The 19,704-nt window shown below is 38.5% G+C and overlaps 1 protein-coding gene across 1 annotated transcript in view; it reads left to right on the forward strand.

Annotated features, from left to right (window-relative positions):
- The window catches only part of rtn4r (reticulon 4 receptor), a 119,563-nt gene extending 102,247 nt beyond the window's left edge, over positions 1-17,316 (forward strand). The window contains exon 2 of the mRNA XM_057832463.1: positions 15,157-17,316. Within this exon, the coding sequence (XP_057688446.1) occupies positions 15,157-16,529 (1,373 nt within the window). The 3' untranslated portion in view covers positions 16,530-17,316. The remainder of the gene's footprint in view (positions 1-15,156) is intronic.
- The last annotated feature ends 2,388 nt before the right edge of the window (positions 17,317-19,704 follow it).

Here is a 19,704-nt window from a genome sequence, read left to right on the forward strand (position 1 = left end):
TTAGAGGAAGGGATCACAACTATATTAAATGCTGGGCTGCCTCCAAGCAACACAATAATGTATGATACCAAAAGGAGGGCAAGGGGTCCCGGTGGAGAAGAATGTGTTTCATCTGACAGATACGTCGCTTCCACTCGGGTGTGAGGGTGATGAGACTGTCATGTTAGCCGCCCTTGTCCAATTCCCGACGTGTCTAGGCAAACCCAGTATGATGGATTGGCGTCCCTATATACCATCCTAACATGACCTTTGTCTACTTTTGGGGTTTCTAAGAAAAGCTTGTTGTGTTTTTTGCACTGGGACAAATTAGTGGTTGTGCAAGGCTCCAAACTTACCATGGATACAAAAGTGACATGCGTTGGCTTACTACACCAGCACGAAAGCCGCCATTCCTGTGGGCGATTGTGCTTTAGGCTACGTCTACACATGCATGGTTACTTTTATAGACTATTATTTTTCACTCCAGGCAAAGACAAAAGTATTTGCTCAATCTCTCATTAAAAAAAAAAACTTTTGCAGCGTCCCTAGGCAACAGGTTGTGCTGTAAATTGGATCCTGAAGAAATTGCAGGCAATTTGAAGCGTTCACAGAATTGAAGATAATGGCAAATCTAGGAAAACGTGATTTTATATAATGAAGTTACCCCTGCACATAACACAAGTAAAAATTATTTTGCCCAGACATACATATTCTTTTACTGTTATTTTGTTACAGTACCATTTAGGTTAGCTGCTATTGGTGCTGGCTGATTCCTTAATACCAGCGTTTCTTTCAACCCGCATCAAAACAACATTCAAGGTAATTTCTGTCATCTGACACCTCAGGAAACAGCATATAGCAGGGGAATTAATTTATAATTTTAAAGTAGGGCTAAACATGATAGCTCTGCATAACATATACATCAATTTATAACTATCAATGTGTGTTATCTATTGTGCTGAATAATATTGGAAAAAACTGACATTGACTTTTGGGGGGTTTGCGAAATTTTGCGTTTTAAAACTAGAGAATTTTCACCAGATGACTTGAATAACCCTATTTGGGAGGATTTTGGTTGGCTCACCATATTCATATAATACCATTTAATCCAATCTCATGGGAGGACCAAATGGAACAGAATGAAATGCAGTGGTATCTCTACTTTTGAAATTAATTAGTTCTGGAAGTAGCTTCTTTCACTGATAATTCCGGAAACAGAGACGCGTTGAAAAAACAGTGTCTGCTTTAACTAAAACCAACCAAACATTTACAAGTTTTCATATTTTAATGAGGATAGCAGGCAAACAACAACAGAACGGGGAAAAGTAAGAAAGTGAACCCTCTGCCTAAGGAGACTTAAAGAGCAATTGAAACCAATTTTTGCCAAACATCTTAAGTCAGGTGTGTGCCCAATCACCGAGTGGTTTAAAGCTGCCCTGCCTACTATAAAACACACACCTGGTAAGAAATGTCTTGATGAGAAGCATTGTCTGATGTGCATCATGGCTCGGTTAAAAAAGCTGTCTGAAGAGCTGCCATCATGGATTGTTGATTTGTATAAAGCTGGGAAAGGATACAAAACCGTCTCTAAAAGTCTGGATGTTCATCTATCGACAGTCAGAGAAGTTGCCTACAAATGGAGAGAGTTTGGCACTATTGCTTCTCTCCCAAGGAGGGGCCGTCCACCAAAGATGACGCCAAGAGTTCAGCGCAGAATACTCAGAGAGGTAAAAAAGAACTTAGATTGTCTGCTAAAGCCTTACAAAAATCACTGGCACAGTCCAATATATCTGTTCACACATCAACTATATGTAAAACTATGGCCAAGAATGGTGGTCATGGGAGGATTCCAAGGAGGAAGCCACTGCTATCTAAAAAAAAAAAACATTGTTGCTCGTTTAATGTTTGTAAAAAGGCACTTGGACACTCCACAGAAGTTTTGGCAAAATATTTTGTGGACTGATGAAACCAAAGTTGAATTGTTTGGGAGTAACACACAACGAGATGTGTGGAGGATTAATGGAAAAGCTCACCAACATGAACACCTAATCACTACCGTGAAGCATGATGGAGGGAGATTTATGATTTGGGGCTGTTTTGCTACCTCGGGGCCTGGAAAACAATCATTAATGGAAAAATGAATTCAAAAGTTTATCAGGATGTTTTGCAGGAAAACTTAAGGCTGTCTGCCAGACAATTGAAGCTAAAAAGAGGATGGATGCTGCAACAAGACAATGATCCGAAACACAGAAGTAAATCAACTTCAGGATGGTTTCAGAAGAACAAAATGCACGTCCTGGAGTCCAGACCCCATTAAGATGCTGTGGCATGATCTAAAGACAGCGATTCATGCCAGACATCTCAGGAATCTGAACTACAGCAGTTTTGTAGAGAATAATAGGCCAGGAATAGTCCTGATCTATGTGCCAGACTGATCTGCAGCTACAGGAGGCATCTGGTTGAAGTTATTGCTACCAACGGGGGGAGGGGCGAAAAGATTAACTGTGATGGTTCACTTACTTATTTTTCCCCCTTCTGTCATTGTTTGCATACTACTCTCATTAAAAAATGAAAACCTATAAATGTTTGGGTGGTTTTAGTTGAAGCAGACACTGTTTTTTCATCTGTGTGATTTTGACAAACATCAGATCAGATCTGATGGTGATTTTATGCAGAAATGTGAGACATTCCAAAAAGGTTTAGATACTTTTTCATACCACTTTATAAGTTTGTTACATTCAGTAAACGCTGGAAGCTGCGAGTAGCAGCCCATACTGTATTTTTGTCTCTCATATCCTTAAATTTCCTTCGTAACAAGAGGCAATATTTGAGCACAGTAATGCCATGGTCAGTAAACCATTTACCAGTGGTTTTGGCACCGTTAGCTTGTCCCAGGTCGTGCTGAAAAAGGAAATCTTCATCTCCATAAAGCTTTTCAGCAGATTGAAGCATGAAGCGCTCCAAAATCTCTTGATAGCTAGCTGCATTGACCCTGCCCTTGATAAAACACAGTAGACCAACACCAGCAGCTGACATGGCACCCCAGACCATCACTGACTGTGGGCACTTGACACTGGACTTCAGGCATTTTGGCATTTCCTTCTCCCCAGTCTTCCTCCAAACTCTGTCACCTTGATTTCCAAATGACATGCAAAATTTGCTTTCATCTGAAAAAGTACTTTGGACCACTGAGCAACAGTCCAGTGCTGCTTCTCTATAGTCCAGGTCAGGCGCGTCTGTCATTTCCAGCACACGCCTGTGCACGGGGGCTCTGGATGTTTCTACTCCAGACTCAGTGCACTGTTCCTGCAGGTCCCCCAATGTCTGGAATCGGCCCTTCTCCACAATCTTTCTCAGGGTGCGGTCCCCTCTTCTGATTGTGTAGCGTTTCCTGCCACACTTTTACCTTCCCACAGACTTCCCACTGAGATGCCTTGATACAGCACTCTGGGAACAGCCTATTTGCTCAGAAATTTCTCTCTGTGTCTTAGCCTCTTGCTGAAGGGTGTCAATGATGGCCCTCTGGACGGCAGTCAGGTCGGCAGTCTTGCCCATGATTGCGGTTTTGAGTAATGAACCAGGCTGGGAGTTTTTAAAAGCCTCAGGAATCTTTTGCAGGGGTTTTGAGTTAATTCGTTGAATTAGATAATTAGGTTAGTAGCTTCTTTAGAGTACCTTTCCATGATATGCCAATTTTTTGAGATAGGGATTTTTATTTTTTCTTGACTTTTTTGCCAAAATCATCAATATTTAAACAATAAAAGGCTTGGACTACTTCAGTTGTGTGTAATGAATCTAAAATATATGAACATCTAATGTTTATCAGTACATTAGAGAAAATAATGAACTTTATCACAATATACTAATTTTTTGAGAAGGACTAGTATATATTAATATATGTTTATGTTTTTCTACTTCATGCTCGTACAGCCTCTCACCTTCCTTCCTGCTAAGCATTGCGACCAAACTGTTTTTCTTGGTCACCAGTACGTTTGGTACTTAAAGTTAACGATGATTGACAGGTTTGTAGCTTTGATCTGGCCAGAGACGCCTAAGTAGCTCTACGATCAATGGCACATATGTCTGAATCATTATTAAGCTTGCTGCACAGTCTGAAGTGTGCCGTGGCAACGTATTTGTTGTAAAAGTGACAGGCTGTTCTCAGCAGCGTGAGCGTCAAAGCAAAAAAAAAAAAAAAAAAATTGATTCTCAAATCGGCAGATTCTCAAAATCAGGCGACTCGGACTCGGGTGCAAACATATGCGATCCGGACATGCCTAGTATTCATACAATACCTTTTAATCCACGCTAAGGGGGTTCAATTGTGAATGATGAAGATTGGTGTACGTAAAAGGGATCCAGGAAGCCATTTCTTTGCACAATTGCTGCTTGTTATCATGCAAAACAAAAGTTTACATAAAAAAAAAAAAAAAAAATCGCACGTTCTGCGATGGGACTATTGCACATGCACACATTGCGATGGCAATGTTCAAATAATATTTTGTGCAGGCCTAGTTTCTGGTCAATGAACACTGAAGTATTCGCCGTCCTCGCAATAACTTACGTCACACCCAATGAAGAAGCAGAAATTGCAATCATCATTATAACTCCAGTCCTTTGTTGCAATTGAGGCAAATATTCATGATTTTACACCAGACCTAACAACTACAGAAATTATTTATCATTAACATCAGAATTGGTGATTGGCATGTATGTATGGCATTTCTGTGTGATGATCTTTGTCAGTTAGATATGGCATCAAAGTCTTTTAGAATGATGATTTGTGGCATAGTTATGCCTTAATCTATTAATACTAACAACTACACTTTTAAAGGAAGTGTCAATCATTGGAGGTACTCGCTATTCAAGATTGAGCTCAGTACAGGGTTGCTTCTACTGTATCTTAAAAGAAGTTTCCCAAGCTGTCACACTTTGAGACGAGCATACTAAAATCTTATCCATATCTTCATGACACTGCACTCTCTCTCATGCTTCAGGGCTAGTGTCAGCGGGAGTTTAAGTGCATTTCCGTGCATACAGTAACAGCAGCCCTGGAGCAAATATTATGTTGTTTATGCAGTACTTGAAGAGAAAGATTCCCAATTCGCATGTAAAATTTCGGACACAATTTTGATTTGGTGAATTCATAACACTTGTGGAACCAGTGTTGCTTTTGGCAGTTAAGTCTTTTGGACGAAAATACTTATTAGTCTTAGCCCTATTTTAGTCATTTCAAAATGTGTTTGTCTTCATCTAATTTTAGTCAACGAAAACTCAGACAAATTGTGTCTAGTTTTAGTCGACAATTCTCAAAATATTTTCATCTATACATGTCAAGTTTTACTCCATGAATAAATAAATAAATAAATAAACAAACAAACAAATAAATAAATGAAAGGTTTCCAACGATTTCGAGTGAACATGACAGACGAGCACATAACTGTTGCGTCTACAAGGATATCACAATTTTCATGATAATACACATTCAGCATCTGCCTCATTTCTCTACTTCACTGTGTAGATCTATGTGGCATGATGACTTCTGAAAAGTAGCAATTTGAACGTTAATGGAGACGAAAATAGTGGACATAACGAGTATTCTCATAGTATTTTCTTATTTTGTTTTAAAAGTTTTTTTTAAATCGTTAGTCATGAACACTGTTGTTAATTTTAGCGTTAAAGTACTACGGCGTTTCTAACGCCACAGTAGTGAGTAATCGAATTAATTACTTTTACCATCTTTGCAACGCCATTACATTTACTGAGAATGTGAAGGGGCACATTACTACAATTTGGAGGAATGAATAGCGATTTATCTTATTTTTTCACAGCTGACTGAAGGAGGGGGGAGAATGGGAGGAGGTAGTGACGCCGTTGCAGAAGCGATGATGATTGGCAAGGTGGCTCATAGCGTCAGCATGGCATTCGCATTCTCGTTAGCATTAGCATTTAGCGTGGCAAGCGTCATCTTTCATTTATGAATCTCAGCTAAACATGACAGAAAATTTGAATAATTAATGAATTTACTCACATTGTTTTAATAGCTGGGTTGAAACAAAAGCAGTTGCGATGTGTCCGTAAACAGGGGTCTTAGGGGTAAAACGGACAAATTTAAAATAGTCCGTGGGCATGTTGGGCGATGAAACTGCCGTGACAGCAGCTAGACATATTGTTCTTTCAAACACAACAAATATTTTATTATTAAAATTCAATAAGCAATCAATACATATATATTACATATTTGTTACATACACATTACATATATAAACAATAAATAAAAGACAGTGGTTTATTTAAAAGTAATTTGCACCAGCAGAAACGGCTTTTTCAGCCTTGTGTGTGTTTTCCACCATATTGATGAAGTATATACTAACGCTTTACATTTACGTCCTCAACTGACAGAATCCAATTGTAAATAGTATTAAGGTTGCAGAGCTTTGTACTTTACGCTAAAGGGACCAATGTGTCAGTCAAGAGAAAACAAAATTGCCGTCTCTGTTCCCGCTGAGTGATGATTGCTCTTGTACAAAACCATAGCTCTCTGAAGATATGCCACTGGCAGGATCTTGAAATGGGGAGCCAATGTTTAGAAGCATGTTTTGACAAAGCAGATAGGGCAAGATTAAGTGTTGGAAACAAAACTGGCAGGAAACGATAAGGAATACATTTTATTTACCGCCCTCCGCAAACTTGGTATCGTATTTTTAGATGGAGCATCAACATCAACAGTGAGAACAACAGACAGACGCCAGGTAAAAAAAGAAATCTGTGTCCTCACTGTCTTAATGTAGACTGACAGCAAAGGTAAAAAAGTGAAATGTTTTGTTGTAGAAACACAACTCTGATAAAAATGTGTGTGCCGACTTCACACTTGAACACTAAAGTCTAATGTGGCTTGTTTTTCTAAGTCTTAGAAGGCGCTATGGAATTAAGCTCGAGTCCTTATTGTTAGCAGTAAAATACCAAACCCCATTGGTACTAAAAAAAAAAAAAAAAAAAAAAAAAAAAAATATTCATTAGTACATTGTGAGTCAAAATGTAGCTCTGAATACCCTTAGAACTAAATACATTCAGGAAAAATTTACTTTCTTGTTAGACATTTGTTCACGGCAACTTCCCAATCAACGTTTTTTATGGCAACCCTTTTAAATTTCGTCTTAATCTTTTGGACGATAATACTTATTAGTTTTAGCCATATTTTATTCATCATAAAATGTGTGTCTTCGTCCAGTTTTTGTTGAAGAAAACCCAAGACTAATTAATTTTGTCTTATTTTAGTCGACGTTGACTAAAAATGTTATGTCTTTAATTTTTTTTTTCTACTCCAAAATGAAATAAATATATAAAGGTTTCCAACTACGTCAAATGAACATTGAGAGACGAGCACATATTGTAGCGTCTACAAGGACAATGCCAACTTGGTGAGAATATACACTCACCAGGAAAACAGTAGATTATTTTTAATTAATTATACCCACCTGGACACCACGAACTGTACGTAAAAAAAAGTTGTCCAAGAGTTTAAGAGGACGCTGCTAATGCAAAGTTGAATACTATGCTAACGTTACGACTTACATTTAGTGTGTGATGATCACTGAGCACATACCTTTACAGGCTTAAGCAACATTGCATATTCTCTCTGGGTAAGGTAAGAAAACAAACCTTACCATGTGTGCAAGCCTTGAGAGGAGAGGACACTGTGGGTGCAGCACGTCACATGAGTGACACAACCAGACACTGGTACAGGCTAACTACACATAAAAAGTCACACATTGTTAACATGTGACAGATATGATTGAGTATTTTGGTCTCGTTCTCGTCTCGTCGGAAGAAAATTGGCACATATCTCGTTATGCTTTAGTCCCCCAAATTGGGTGACCACCTGTCCGGTTTTAGGACGGACACCCAGCCTTTTCAGTGGCCCATTAGCCGGATGTTATTTTTCCGGCTTTTAAAGAAAATGGGCAGCGGTTCAGTTTATGTGGTGCAACTGAGCCCCACGGTTGTCACAACTGGTCTATGATTGGCCAAGAGTGGCTTCCATTAAAAACGTCCTAAATCATTGGTTCAATAAAAAGTAAAAAAAAGCTTCACGTGTGATAATCTGACGACATCATTTCCTCACCGAGATTTTATAACATTGCTAGCAAACATGCCAAAACGGCGGACATCTTTTAACACTCAATGGACGAAGGAGCCCGATTTCCTCTTTCCTTAGAAGGACATGTAGTTTGTAAATCTTAGTACGAGTTATGATAATTTGCTATTAAAACCCCTCCTAATTTTTTTGTTTCAATAAAATTTGTAAAATTATTTTAATAGGTCTTTAAAAAAAAAAAAAAAACGTGTCACTCTTTAATAATGTAAGGTGGTGATTTAAATATGCCACAAGGTGTCAATGGTGAGTTTTAAATTAATTACATATCAAGCCAATAAGTGTGTTTTGTCCCTTGACTGATGCCGTAGTCTTCCTTTAATCCACAGCGGCGTTTAAGGCAGAGAGAAAGGAAAGTGGACACTGGCGTTCAGATTCGAAGCTCGTGCCGCTTATCGGCATACGCTTCGGCAACTCCTTCACAACAAACAGAAGTATCATATAGTGAAAATACAAAAAAAAATATATTCATATCTTAAAAAAATGTTCACAAAACAAAAGTGCTTCAATCTGTATTAATGAGGTCCTATTCTCACAAAGTTAAACAACAATGAAAAGAACCGGCATTCACAAATTCACAATCAAAATAGATATGCAAAATACACATAAAACTAACTCAGACTTTGGTCAAACTCTAAACATTTCGCAACTCGTTTAGCTCAACAAATACACTGGATGGCAATATTAAGTCACAATATACAAACTATGATGCTGGAAGCCATTATCATGAGTCTTGTTTGTTGTGAAGACAACACTCAAATGAACTTAAATCACAATGGACCCGCACTAAACAGGAAACTATGACATCAGTCGAGGGACAAAACACACTCATTGGCTTGATATCTTATTAATCTAAAACTCGCCTTTGACACCTTGTGGTGTATTTCAATAACTGCCTTACATAGCTAAAGTGTGACACTGTGAAGTATGGCAGCGTGGCCACGTGACGTCACTGCCCTGCAACATCAACAAAATTGGCGAGCTACTAGTTTATTTTTTTATCTAAAATTGTACAAATTTTATTAAAACGGAAACATAGAAGGAGTTTTAATTTCAAATTATTATAACGCGTACTAACATTTATCTTATCTTTTAAGAACTACATGTATTTCTATCTGTGGTACCCTGTAAGAATTTTGTTTGTTACAAATGCGCCTTGTTAACACCATTGTTCTGCCAAAATATGCTACGCCAGCGAAACGTCGTACCAATAGTGAGTTTGACACACTATGTACTACTGTGTGCTTTCAGCCTGTTTAGTTGCGTACATGAAGAATGTGCTAAGAATGCCTTAAGAAAATACTTAAACGTACCGGTAATAATATCAAATAAGGGTGGTTTAAATACACTACGGTACCAATGTGGTTGACAGATCAACACTCTGCTTTAAAGCTAACACAAGATCCCACAATGCATAAAAGCTATTAGAGGAAAACACACGCCAAAAGTATTTTGAGGAAATGGAAAGGTAAAAAAAGACTCAATAAAAACAAAAATAATATAATAATTTAACTGAAGTGCGCATGCATGAGCAAGCGCACTGGGCATTGGTACACGTTTCACTGTTTAGCATATTCTTGCAGAACGTTTCAAAATAAGATTTGTTCTTGGGGACGTTGCAATTTGAAAACAGGGTACTGTAAACTAAATAATTTGTCAAAAATAGTTTGACCTTTAACTGGTATTTGTTTTTGTTTTTTTTGTTTTTTTTTACAGTTTAGTTACAAATATATATAAACCGTGCAAGACTTTATTGTTGATGAAAATACATGTTTGATGTTTTTTTTTGTTTTGTTTTTTTCTAAATATGTCCACCATTTTGACCTTATGGAAGTGGTCCCCCTTCTCCTAAAACACGTTTTTAGCTCATTATCGTCTCGCCATCATCATGATAAAAAGTGTTCATTCATGAAATATTTTCGTTATTGTCATCGTTGACAAAAACAACACTGTTCACAATCCAAACACACCATACAAAACTACAGTAAATTAGACCATTTTGTTTGTCAGGGACACAATACGTAAAGTTGTAAGGGCAACCAACAACAACACCCGTAAATATTGTTTGTAGGATCTTGTAACTATCTGTTGTGCAGAGGTGAGGATGTCGTTACCATGCCGGATTTAACTGTGATGGAATTCATGACATGGCGGGCCTAACGCTGTCATTCAAACAGATGCTAACAAAGACAGGACATAATACGCCGAGAGCAGAGGAAATATGACTTTGACATGCGACGCGTGGGTGGAAATAGCCTGTTAATGAATAGACAGCGAAAAGGGATTGGAGAAAAAGGAGACGGCACTGGAGCTACACAGATCGTGCTGTGCGGTAAAATATTGCTATTGTTAGGCACCGCTGGGAGAAAAAGTGCTGCGATGCAGAAAGAATGGAAAGTCTTGACAGCTTTCCGGTGGCAGTCTGACGGCTGAGAAGGAAAGTGCAGCAGAGGCCCTCTGTCGGGCTACACCAGGTCCCGCTTAACAAGTTCACAAATGAGCTTCGCCCGCAATGCGTTGCAAGGAAATGAGAAGAGATGGACGGAAGGCTGAGTAAGGCGGGTACAGTTTTTCTTGGGGTCTCAGCACCTGTCATGGCTGCAAGCTTCTGATTCAAAACTTGCATGAGAGCGGAGAAGAAATCATCTCTGCACTTGGACAGGAGCTGGAGGGTATTTGGAGATTTGGATGCTGCTTCTGCAGTCATGTGCTCCTACTGAGACAAACATATGCCAGACTTGGACTGAATGACAACTGAACGATATGATTCCATTCGAATTGTAGTGGAACTTAAATTATTATCAGTTCTCTTGTGACAGACATGCATTCATTGTGTATGATATTAATCAGCTGAAGAATATGGTGACCTTATTTAGCACCTTGATGCTTATTGTCGCGAATTATTGACATCCCAGTCTAAAGCAGTTTCAATGCTTTTCTTTTTCATACCATAGATATCCGTTGTATTTTTTTTATTATCGTTATCTCCGTTTTTAATTTATTGTTTTATTTTATTATGGATTCTTAAATTACTTTCTCAACTTGATTTAGTATTTCCAGGGACGTCCAAATCGCATATTTTTGCACCCGGGTCCGAATGACCTGATTTTGAGAATCTGCCGATCATTGTTGTTAATCTTAGTTGAAAAAAGTAATTAATTACAGTTACAAATTACTTCTACCACAAAAATAACTGAGTTAGTAACTCAGTTACCTCAAAGTATTACATGATCCATTCTATAACGTTTTTCACATCAAATATGTTTATATTAACTGATTGAATTGAAGACACAGGGGTATTGCGGATATTGCGATAACTACATTGTAACCTTTGCTATGTTAAAAAGTCCTTTAATGTTTTGAATCAACAATTAAAGTTGTTAAAATTGCTCCCGTTTATTGCATTAGTTCCCTTCTGTCTACTTTGGACATGTGAAAGTTTTAAAACAGTTTACTCATTTAAAGATAGATTCAAGTCAAGATTTTGCCGATTTAGGAAGATTTTAGATAAAAAGTTACTTAGGTTTGATAGGAAGGTTCGCTACAGCAGAGCTTTCCTTGGAAGCCAACTGCTTTAAGATGGTGGCTGTTTACCAACACCGGCAAGTCCATCATTTCGCATTTAGTTCTCTATACGTGTAATATCTACCGTAGCATCAGGCATAGTATGTAGGCTGTCGGCTGCGGTCACGTATTATTGGAGCCACCAAGCATCTCGTATGCAACGGCGTCACAACTCCCTTTCCTCCTCCCCACTCTCCTCTCTCTGTGTCTCTCAGACATTTCTCGGGTCATTCAACCAACACAGTAATGCATAGTAATGCATGCCTTTACATCATCAGTAACGGCAACGGCGTTGCAAGGATGAGAAAAGTAATTAATTAGATTACTAACTACTGAAAAAATAACGTTAGTAACGCCATTATACTCTAACGCCATTATGAATAACACTGCTGCTGATACAGAGTTTCGATCCGATAATGAGAAATGTTTTTTTTTTTTTTTTTAAGTTTTGAACATGTTCCTGTCTCACCTTCATAATGTGAATTATTTTTAAACAACAATAAAGTAGAAAAATGCTTGTCTTTATTAAATGCTTTCTTGAGTGAATCCACTTAAATCCGCTCACGGTGCTGAGAACAGCCTCTCACTTACTCCGGTAATACACTAAATCGCTGACGCTCCCCCCCAATTTCTACAGGATGCATTTTATGGGCGGAGCATCTGTGGAGCTGCTCGATCGGTTCATGCGAATATTGCAAGATCGCGCGAGATTCCGAGAGTAGGGGGTATTAAAAACAACAACCAGTCCATTTGACTTTCAGACCCTGAATGTTGGTCAACTTTTACTCTGAAAGAGAAGAAAAAAGAAGTCCTGTGCTAAAGAGAAAATCAATTGCAATGATTGAGAAATTATTTTATAGCTAAATATACTGTAAAAAAAAAAAGTAATTTTGGAACATTTTTGGTTTGTGGTGTGCCGCTAGATTTTTTACAATGTAAAAATGTGCCGTGACTCAGAAAAGGTTGAAAAACACTGCTTTACACAATGAGTTGCCACAGCACCCTACCGCTAGTGTGGAACAAGCTAAATGTCATTGACACATCTGGACCTTTGATCGATGAGCTACCAAGCTTCTCTGGCAAGATCAAAGCTACACACCTGTCAATTAATGTTAACTTTAACTAGCAAACTCCAGTGCACTCCAAGAAAAGCAGCAGGAGGGATATATATATATATATATATATATATATATATATATATATATATATATATATATATATATATATATATATATATATATATATATATATATATATATATATATATATATATATAGATACACACACACACACACACACACACACACACACTACCGTTCAAAAGTTTGGGGTCTAAGCGACTCCAAACATTTGAACCATAGTGTATCTTATGGGATTTTTTTATATGTACACTACGGTTCAAACGTTTAGAGTCACTTAGACCCCAAACTTTAGAAGGATAGAGTATATATACATACAGTGGGGTAAATAAGTATTTAGTCAACCACTAACTAATTGTGCATGTTCTCCCACTTGAAAATATTAGAGAGGCCTGTAATTGTCAACATGGGTAAACCTCAACCATGAGAGACAGAATGTGGAAAAAAAACAGAAAATCACATTGTTTGATTTTTAAAGAATTTATTTGCAAACCATGGTAGAAAATAAGTATTTGGTCAATACCAAAAGTTCATCTCAATACTTTGTTATGTACCTTTTGTTGGCAATAACGAAGGCCAAACGTTTTCTGTAACTCTTCACAAGCTTTTCACACACTGCTGCTGTTTTTTTGGCCAGTTCCTCCATGCAGATCTCCTGTAGAGCAGTGATGTTTTGGGGCTGTCGTTGGGCAACACGGACTTTCAACTCCCTCCACAGATTTTCTATGAGGTTGAGATCTGGAGACTGGCTAGGCCACTCCAGGACCTTGAAATGCTTCTTACGAAGCCACGCCTTTGTTGCCCTGGCTGTGTGTTTGGGATCATTATCATGCTGAAAGACCCAGCCACGTCTCATCTTCAATGCCCTTGCTGATAGAAGGAGAATTTCACTCGAAATCTCTCGATACATGGCTCTATTCATTCTTTCCTTTACACAGATCAGTTGTCCTGGGTCCCTTTGCAGAAAAGCAGCCCCAAAGCATGATGATTTCACCCCCATGCTTCACAGTGGGTATGGTGTTCTTCGGATGCAATTCAGTATTCTTTCTCCTCCAAACACAAGAACCTGTGTTTCTAACAAAAAGTTCTGTTTTGGTTTCATCTGACCATAACACATTCTCTTAGTCCTCTTCTGGATCATCCAAATGCTTTCTAGCGAACCGCAGACGAGCCTGGACGTGTACTGGCTTCAGCAGGGGGACACGTCTGGCAGTGCAGGATTTGAGTCCCTGGCGGCGCATTGCGTTACTGATAGTAGCCTTTGTTACTGTGGTCCCAGCTCTCTGTAGGTCATTCACTAGGTCCCCCCGTGTGGTTCTGGGATTTTTGCTCACCGTTCTTGTTATCATTTTGACACCACGGGGTGAGATCTTGCATGAAGCCCCAGCTCGAGGGAGATTATCAGTGGGCTTGTATGTCTTCCATTTTCTAACAATTGCTCCCACAGTTGATTTCTTTACACCAAGCGTTTTACCTATTGCAGCTTCAGTCTTCCCAGCGTCGTGCAGGTCTACAATTTTGTGTCTGGTGTCCTTCGACAGCTCTTTGGTCTTGGCCGTAGTGGGGTTTGGAGTGTGACTGACTGAGATTGTGGACAATTGTCTTTTATACCGATAATGAGTTAAAACAGGTGCCATTAATACAGGTAACGAGTGGACCCTTGTTAGACCTCGTTAGAAGAAGTTAGACCTCTTTGACAGCCAGAAATCTTGCTTGTTTATAGGTGACCAAATGCTTATTTGCCACTCTAATTTGGAAATAAATTCTTTAAAAATCAAACAATGTGATTTTCAGTTTGTTTTTTTCCACATTCTGTCTCTCATGGTTGAGGTTTACCCATGTTGACAATTACAGGCCTCTCTAATCTTTTCAAGTAGGAGAACTTGCACAACTGGTGGTTGACTAAATACTTATTTGCCCCACTGTATATATGTATATAATATATATTTAATTAAAAACCCAATCCTTTTCACCCAATTCTAATCCTCTGAAAAATGGCACAATCGGCTCAATTTCCGATCACGTGATCGGATAGGGATAGCCTCCTCAAAAGCAAAAACACAAGTGGAAGATGTTTAAACCTTAACTCATTCACTGCCATTAACAGTGATTGACATGAAATCCATTCAAACTGGGATGGCTCGCACTGAGTGATCATGTTTCATTGCCAATGACGTCCAATCCAATTCGAATGGCAGCTGGCAGCGATAAATGTTGGTGTGAAGGGGTTAAGACACTGTCATTTGAACTGTATTCAGTTAAACTTAAATTAAACAATATTTCCTAATACGTTTGCTTTGTTTTGTTTTGTCTTTTCAGGGGGGCGGCTCCTGGTTCTGATCATGTGGCTGAACTTTGCACCTCAAAGCGACGGCTGCCCTGCGAAGTGTGTGTGCTACATTGAACCACTGCCAACGGTGGCATGCCAACAACAAGGACTCTTCTCCATTCCTACTGAGATACCTGTGCGGAGCCAACGAATCTTCCTTCAAAGCAACAAGCTCACAGTTGTAAGATCCACAAGTTTCAGCTCGTGCCAAAATCTTACCGTCCTGTGGCTCTACTCTAACAACCTTAGCCACATAGAGGCTGGTGCTTTCTATGGTTTGGAGAAACTGGAAGAACTGGACATTGGGGACAATAGTAATCTTCGCACAATCAGTCCCACAGCCTTCCGAGGGTTAACTAAACTGCACACGCTTCACCTGCACAGGTGCGGTCTTTCAGAGCTGCCCGTCGGGGTTTTCCGAGGAATGTTTTCCCTACAGTACCTTTATTTGCAGGATAACAACATTCTGACCTTGCATGATGACACTTTTCTGGACCTTGCCAACCTTACCTATCTCTACCTGCACAATAACAAGATCAAGATAGTGACTGACAACATGTTCCATGGTTTAATCGGTCTCGACCGTCTGCTGCTTCACCAGAACCGTGTCGTATTTGTTCAACCAAGGGCTTTCAGTGATCTGGCCAAGCTGAAATCCCTGTTTTTATTTTTCAACAATCTGACAGTCTTGTCGGGGGAAACGATGGATCCGCTCACCAGTCTCCAGTACTTGCGCTTAAATGGGAACCAGTGGATTTGCGACTGCCGGGCCAAAACCTTGTGGGAGTGGTTCAAACGTTTCAAGGGTTCCAGCTCTGAGTTGGAGTGCGATGTTCCAGAATTCTTGGCAGGAAAAGACCTGAAACGACTGAAAAGCGAAGACTTGGAGGGATGTGTAGAAACACCGCAAATCCAGACCAATCTCTTCACCTCCAAGGCCCAGTCCGGAAAGTTCCCTTCCACTGAAAATCCTCTCGGTGATACGATGCCACGGTGTTGTCTGGGAGATAACGACAAGTCTTCTATTCTGTCTGGCAAGAGTCGCCAAATTATCAACAACCCCCTGAAGGAAAAGGAAAATATGTCCAAGACGAAATTTAAAGATCCTGAAAGAACGAAAAATGACACCCAGAACAAGCAGAACGACGGCCCTCTCGGAACCTTATCCAACACCCTGGACAAGACTTTAGAAAATATGAACCCTAACCTAATAGACACTCTAGAATCATCTACAACCTCAAACAAAAAGAAAAAGAAGTGCTCCAAAAAGCCCAGATCAGACACCCACTGCATTAAAGCCCGGGGCGCTACGTTGCAAGTGCTGCGCTTTCTCCTCATTCCTACGATCTGGATCTCTCTCTAGCCATGTCTTAGAACTCCTGATATCATTCTAAATGCAGAACTGAAGATTGTGGATGCTCATGACAATGATAAGAGATGACACAGTGGCATCTACAACAGATAGTGACTGAAAAGCGAGTTGCTACGAGGACAAGCCGAGATGATGATAGAGTACATTTAACAAAATGGATGCCTTTACAGAACATTACAGAATTGATGTATATAATGAATCGGTGCCCAAAATTGTTTGTTCTATATGTACTGAACTGTTCTGTGTCTAAGCTACGTTTTGGAGATTTCCTTCCTCATTTCCCCTTAAACGCTTCTAGAGACCACCAAGAAACAGAGTTTTAAAGATATAAAAGAAATCCCACACGGTAAGCACACGACGAATGTTGGGTCCATTTAAAAAGGAACCCCTGCCCCCGATTATTTATTGAAAGTGATGCATCTGTTGGGTAATGTTGTTTTTTGTTTAAAACAAATGTTGTTTTATCTTCCTCCAGTTTGTTTTATTTTCATGAAAGAAAGGATATATGGGTAGCATTTGCCAAACGGATGCTGTCAATTTGTTTATTGCAATGGAACCATAGATATGCATTTTATTTTAATTGTGTACAAGTATGAATATATGAATAAAAGTTATTTCGTAGATATTTTTTTTAAGTTTGGTCTTTTTTTTAGGTAGGTTAATTCCGCAAGGATACAGTTTCTTTGAATGTTGCCAAATAAATGTTTTACTCTTAAATCATTCACTGTTATTGATGACAATAGACGTCTAATCCATTTTGCTGGCTGTGCAAGGGCGTACGTTTGCTCTCAGCCTTGGTAGGGACGATATAACAGCATAAACTGCATGTACACTTTTTGCTGGGGACATTAATAAGGCAAGCCGAGGCAAATTTATTTGTATAGCACAATTCAACACAATGCAATTCAAAGAGTTTTTACATCAAATGAAGGTCATAAAAATCACATTAAATCAAAGGAAGGTTAAAGCAAAGGCAATCGAAACAGGAAATAAAATTATACATGAAAATCACATTAAATTGAAATCAGAAATGGAAATAAAGCAGATAAGGAATAAAAAGCAAATAGCTTGAAGTTTGAAATATATAGACAGTTATGGATATGCTATGATAAACAAAAGCGGTTTTAGCCCTGATTTAAAGGACCCAACAGTTTTAGCACACTTCAGAGCTTCAGGTAATTTGTTCCAGAGGTGAGGAGCAAAATAACTAAATGATGTCTCACCCTGTTTGGTTCTTGTTCTTGGAACATACAGGAGACCGGTTTCAGAGGGGTCTAGAATGTTTCACAGGGATCCAAAAAAATCAAGCATGTATTTTGGTCCAAGGCCATTAAGTGTTTTGTAGACGAGCAGTAGTATTTTATAGTCTATCCTTTGACTCACAGGAAGCCAGTGCAACGATTTCAAAACCGGTGTAATGTGGTCCAGTTTCCTTGTACAGTATGTATCAGGACTCTGGCAGCACAATTCTGTGCTAGCTGCAGCTTCCTGACTGATTTTTTTTTCAAGACCTTTAAATATACCGTTTTTCTATGTCTTGTTGAGTCAGAAGCCCCTTAATTCTGGCTATATTTTTTAGGTTGTAATAAGCAGATTTAGTGACAGACTTAAGATGGCTATCAAATTTTAGGTCTGAGACAATAATTATGCGAAGATTTCTGACTTGATTTGTAGCTGTAAGTGACATTTTGCTAAGGTGCATGCTTATCTTCGACCTTTCCTTTTTTGGCCCAAAAATGATCCCTTCTGTCTTCTCCAAATTTAGCTGGAGAAAATGCTGGCACGTCCATTCATTCATTTGATGAATGCATTTACTCAGGGAGACTAAGGGACTATAGTCATGTGGGGACACAGAAACGTAGAGTTGTGTGTCATCTTCATGATAACAGATAAAACCAAACAGATTACTGAACAAGAGTCAGGGCTACATTTTCCACAAATATGTACCTAATTAATTGATAGGCTAAATGGTCAATGCAAAAAAAAAAAAAAAAAAAAAAAAAAAAAACTATTGACCTAAACTAACTTTCATGCGCATTAATTCAGATGATACACCGTTCAAGTCTTTGTTTTCAAAAACTACAACAGAAACATTTTCAAAACTTCCAGAATAAAGGTCTGAATTTAATATTTGAACATAAATTATATTAAAATACACAATAAATACACATTTTAATAACCTCTTATCTATCCAGGAATTCAAAGAAATAAACATTTATCTTAAGACCACTCAACATTGTTTGTCTAAATAAATTAATATCACTGAAAAAAAAATCTTATTCAGAGTATCACAAAAAATAAAAATGAGCCTTCCTTCAGGTAAAACACTACTACTTTTACATAAGCACAGCTAAGTGCAACAAAAAAATCTAAACTTTTCATCTCGACTATGATTAACGTTGATTATCTGAATGAATATCTGCATAGGCTGCAAATAAAAAAATATTTTGAAATAAATAATGTTGAAAATAAATGAATACATTTTAAATAAATGCAAGTCATCAGCCAACCGAAAGTGCGTTTGAGGGGGAAAAAATGGTCTCACATTCAGAGAGTGAAAAGGGGTAAATGTAAGTCTGAACATAAAAATAATTCACTTAATAATGTTAGGGTCTATTCTATCCTTACAACATACGGGAAGACAATCTAAATTACCTACAGTATATAACTGAACTCAGTATGTAATGGAAATATGGTTGCTTAAAAGTTGGTGGGGACACTTTGATCATCCTGAAAAGTTGGTAGTGTTTTGTCCCTACTGTCGCTATGCAAAACGTCCAATCCATTTTGTCTGGACGAGGCTGTCAGCAAATGATCGCTATAGTATCAATACCGTTCTTATACCTCAATGTAATGTCTCCCATTTAATGTCAACCTAAAACCATAGAGTAGTCGTCTTGTTAATTTTGTATCTCTTCAAACTGTTTTGCTCACTTCTCATCAGAGTTGGGTAGAATAGCCAAAAATTTCACTCAAGGAGTAGTGTTACTTCAAAATAATATTACTCAAGTAAAAGTAGTCATCCAAAACTTGTACTTGTCAGAATGCGGGGTCAAGGTGGACCCAAAAGCAGGGAAACAGAGAGGCGAGGAAAGGTGGAGATGAACTCAAAAAGAGTTTAATGATAATTAACAAAAAGACAAAGTACAAACAAAAGGCTGGGGAT

Source organism: Corythoichthys intestinalis, chromosome 3, assembly GCF_030265065.1.
Source record: "Corythoichthys intestinalis isolate RoL2023-P3 chromosome 3, ASM3026506v1, whole genome shotgun sequence".
NCBI lineage: Eukaryota > Metazoa > Chordata > Actinopteri > Syngnathiformes > Syngnathidae > Corythoichthys > Corythoichthys intestinalis.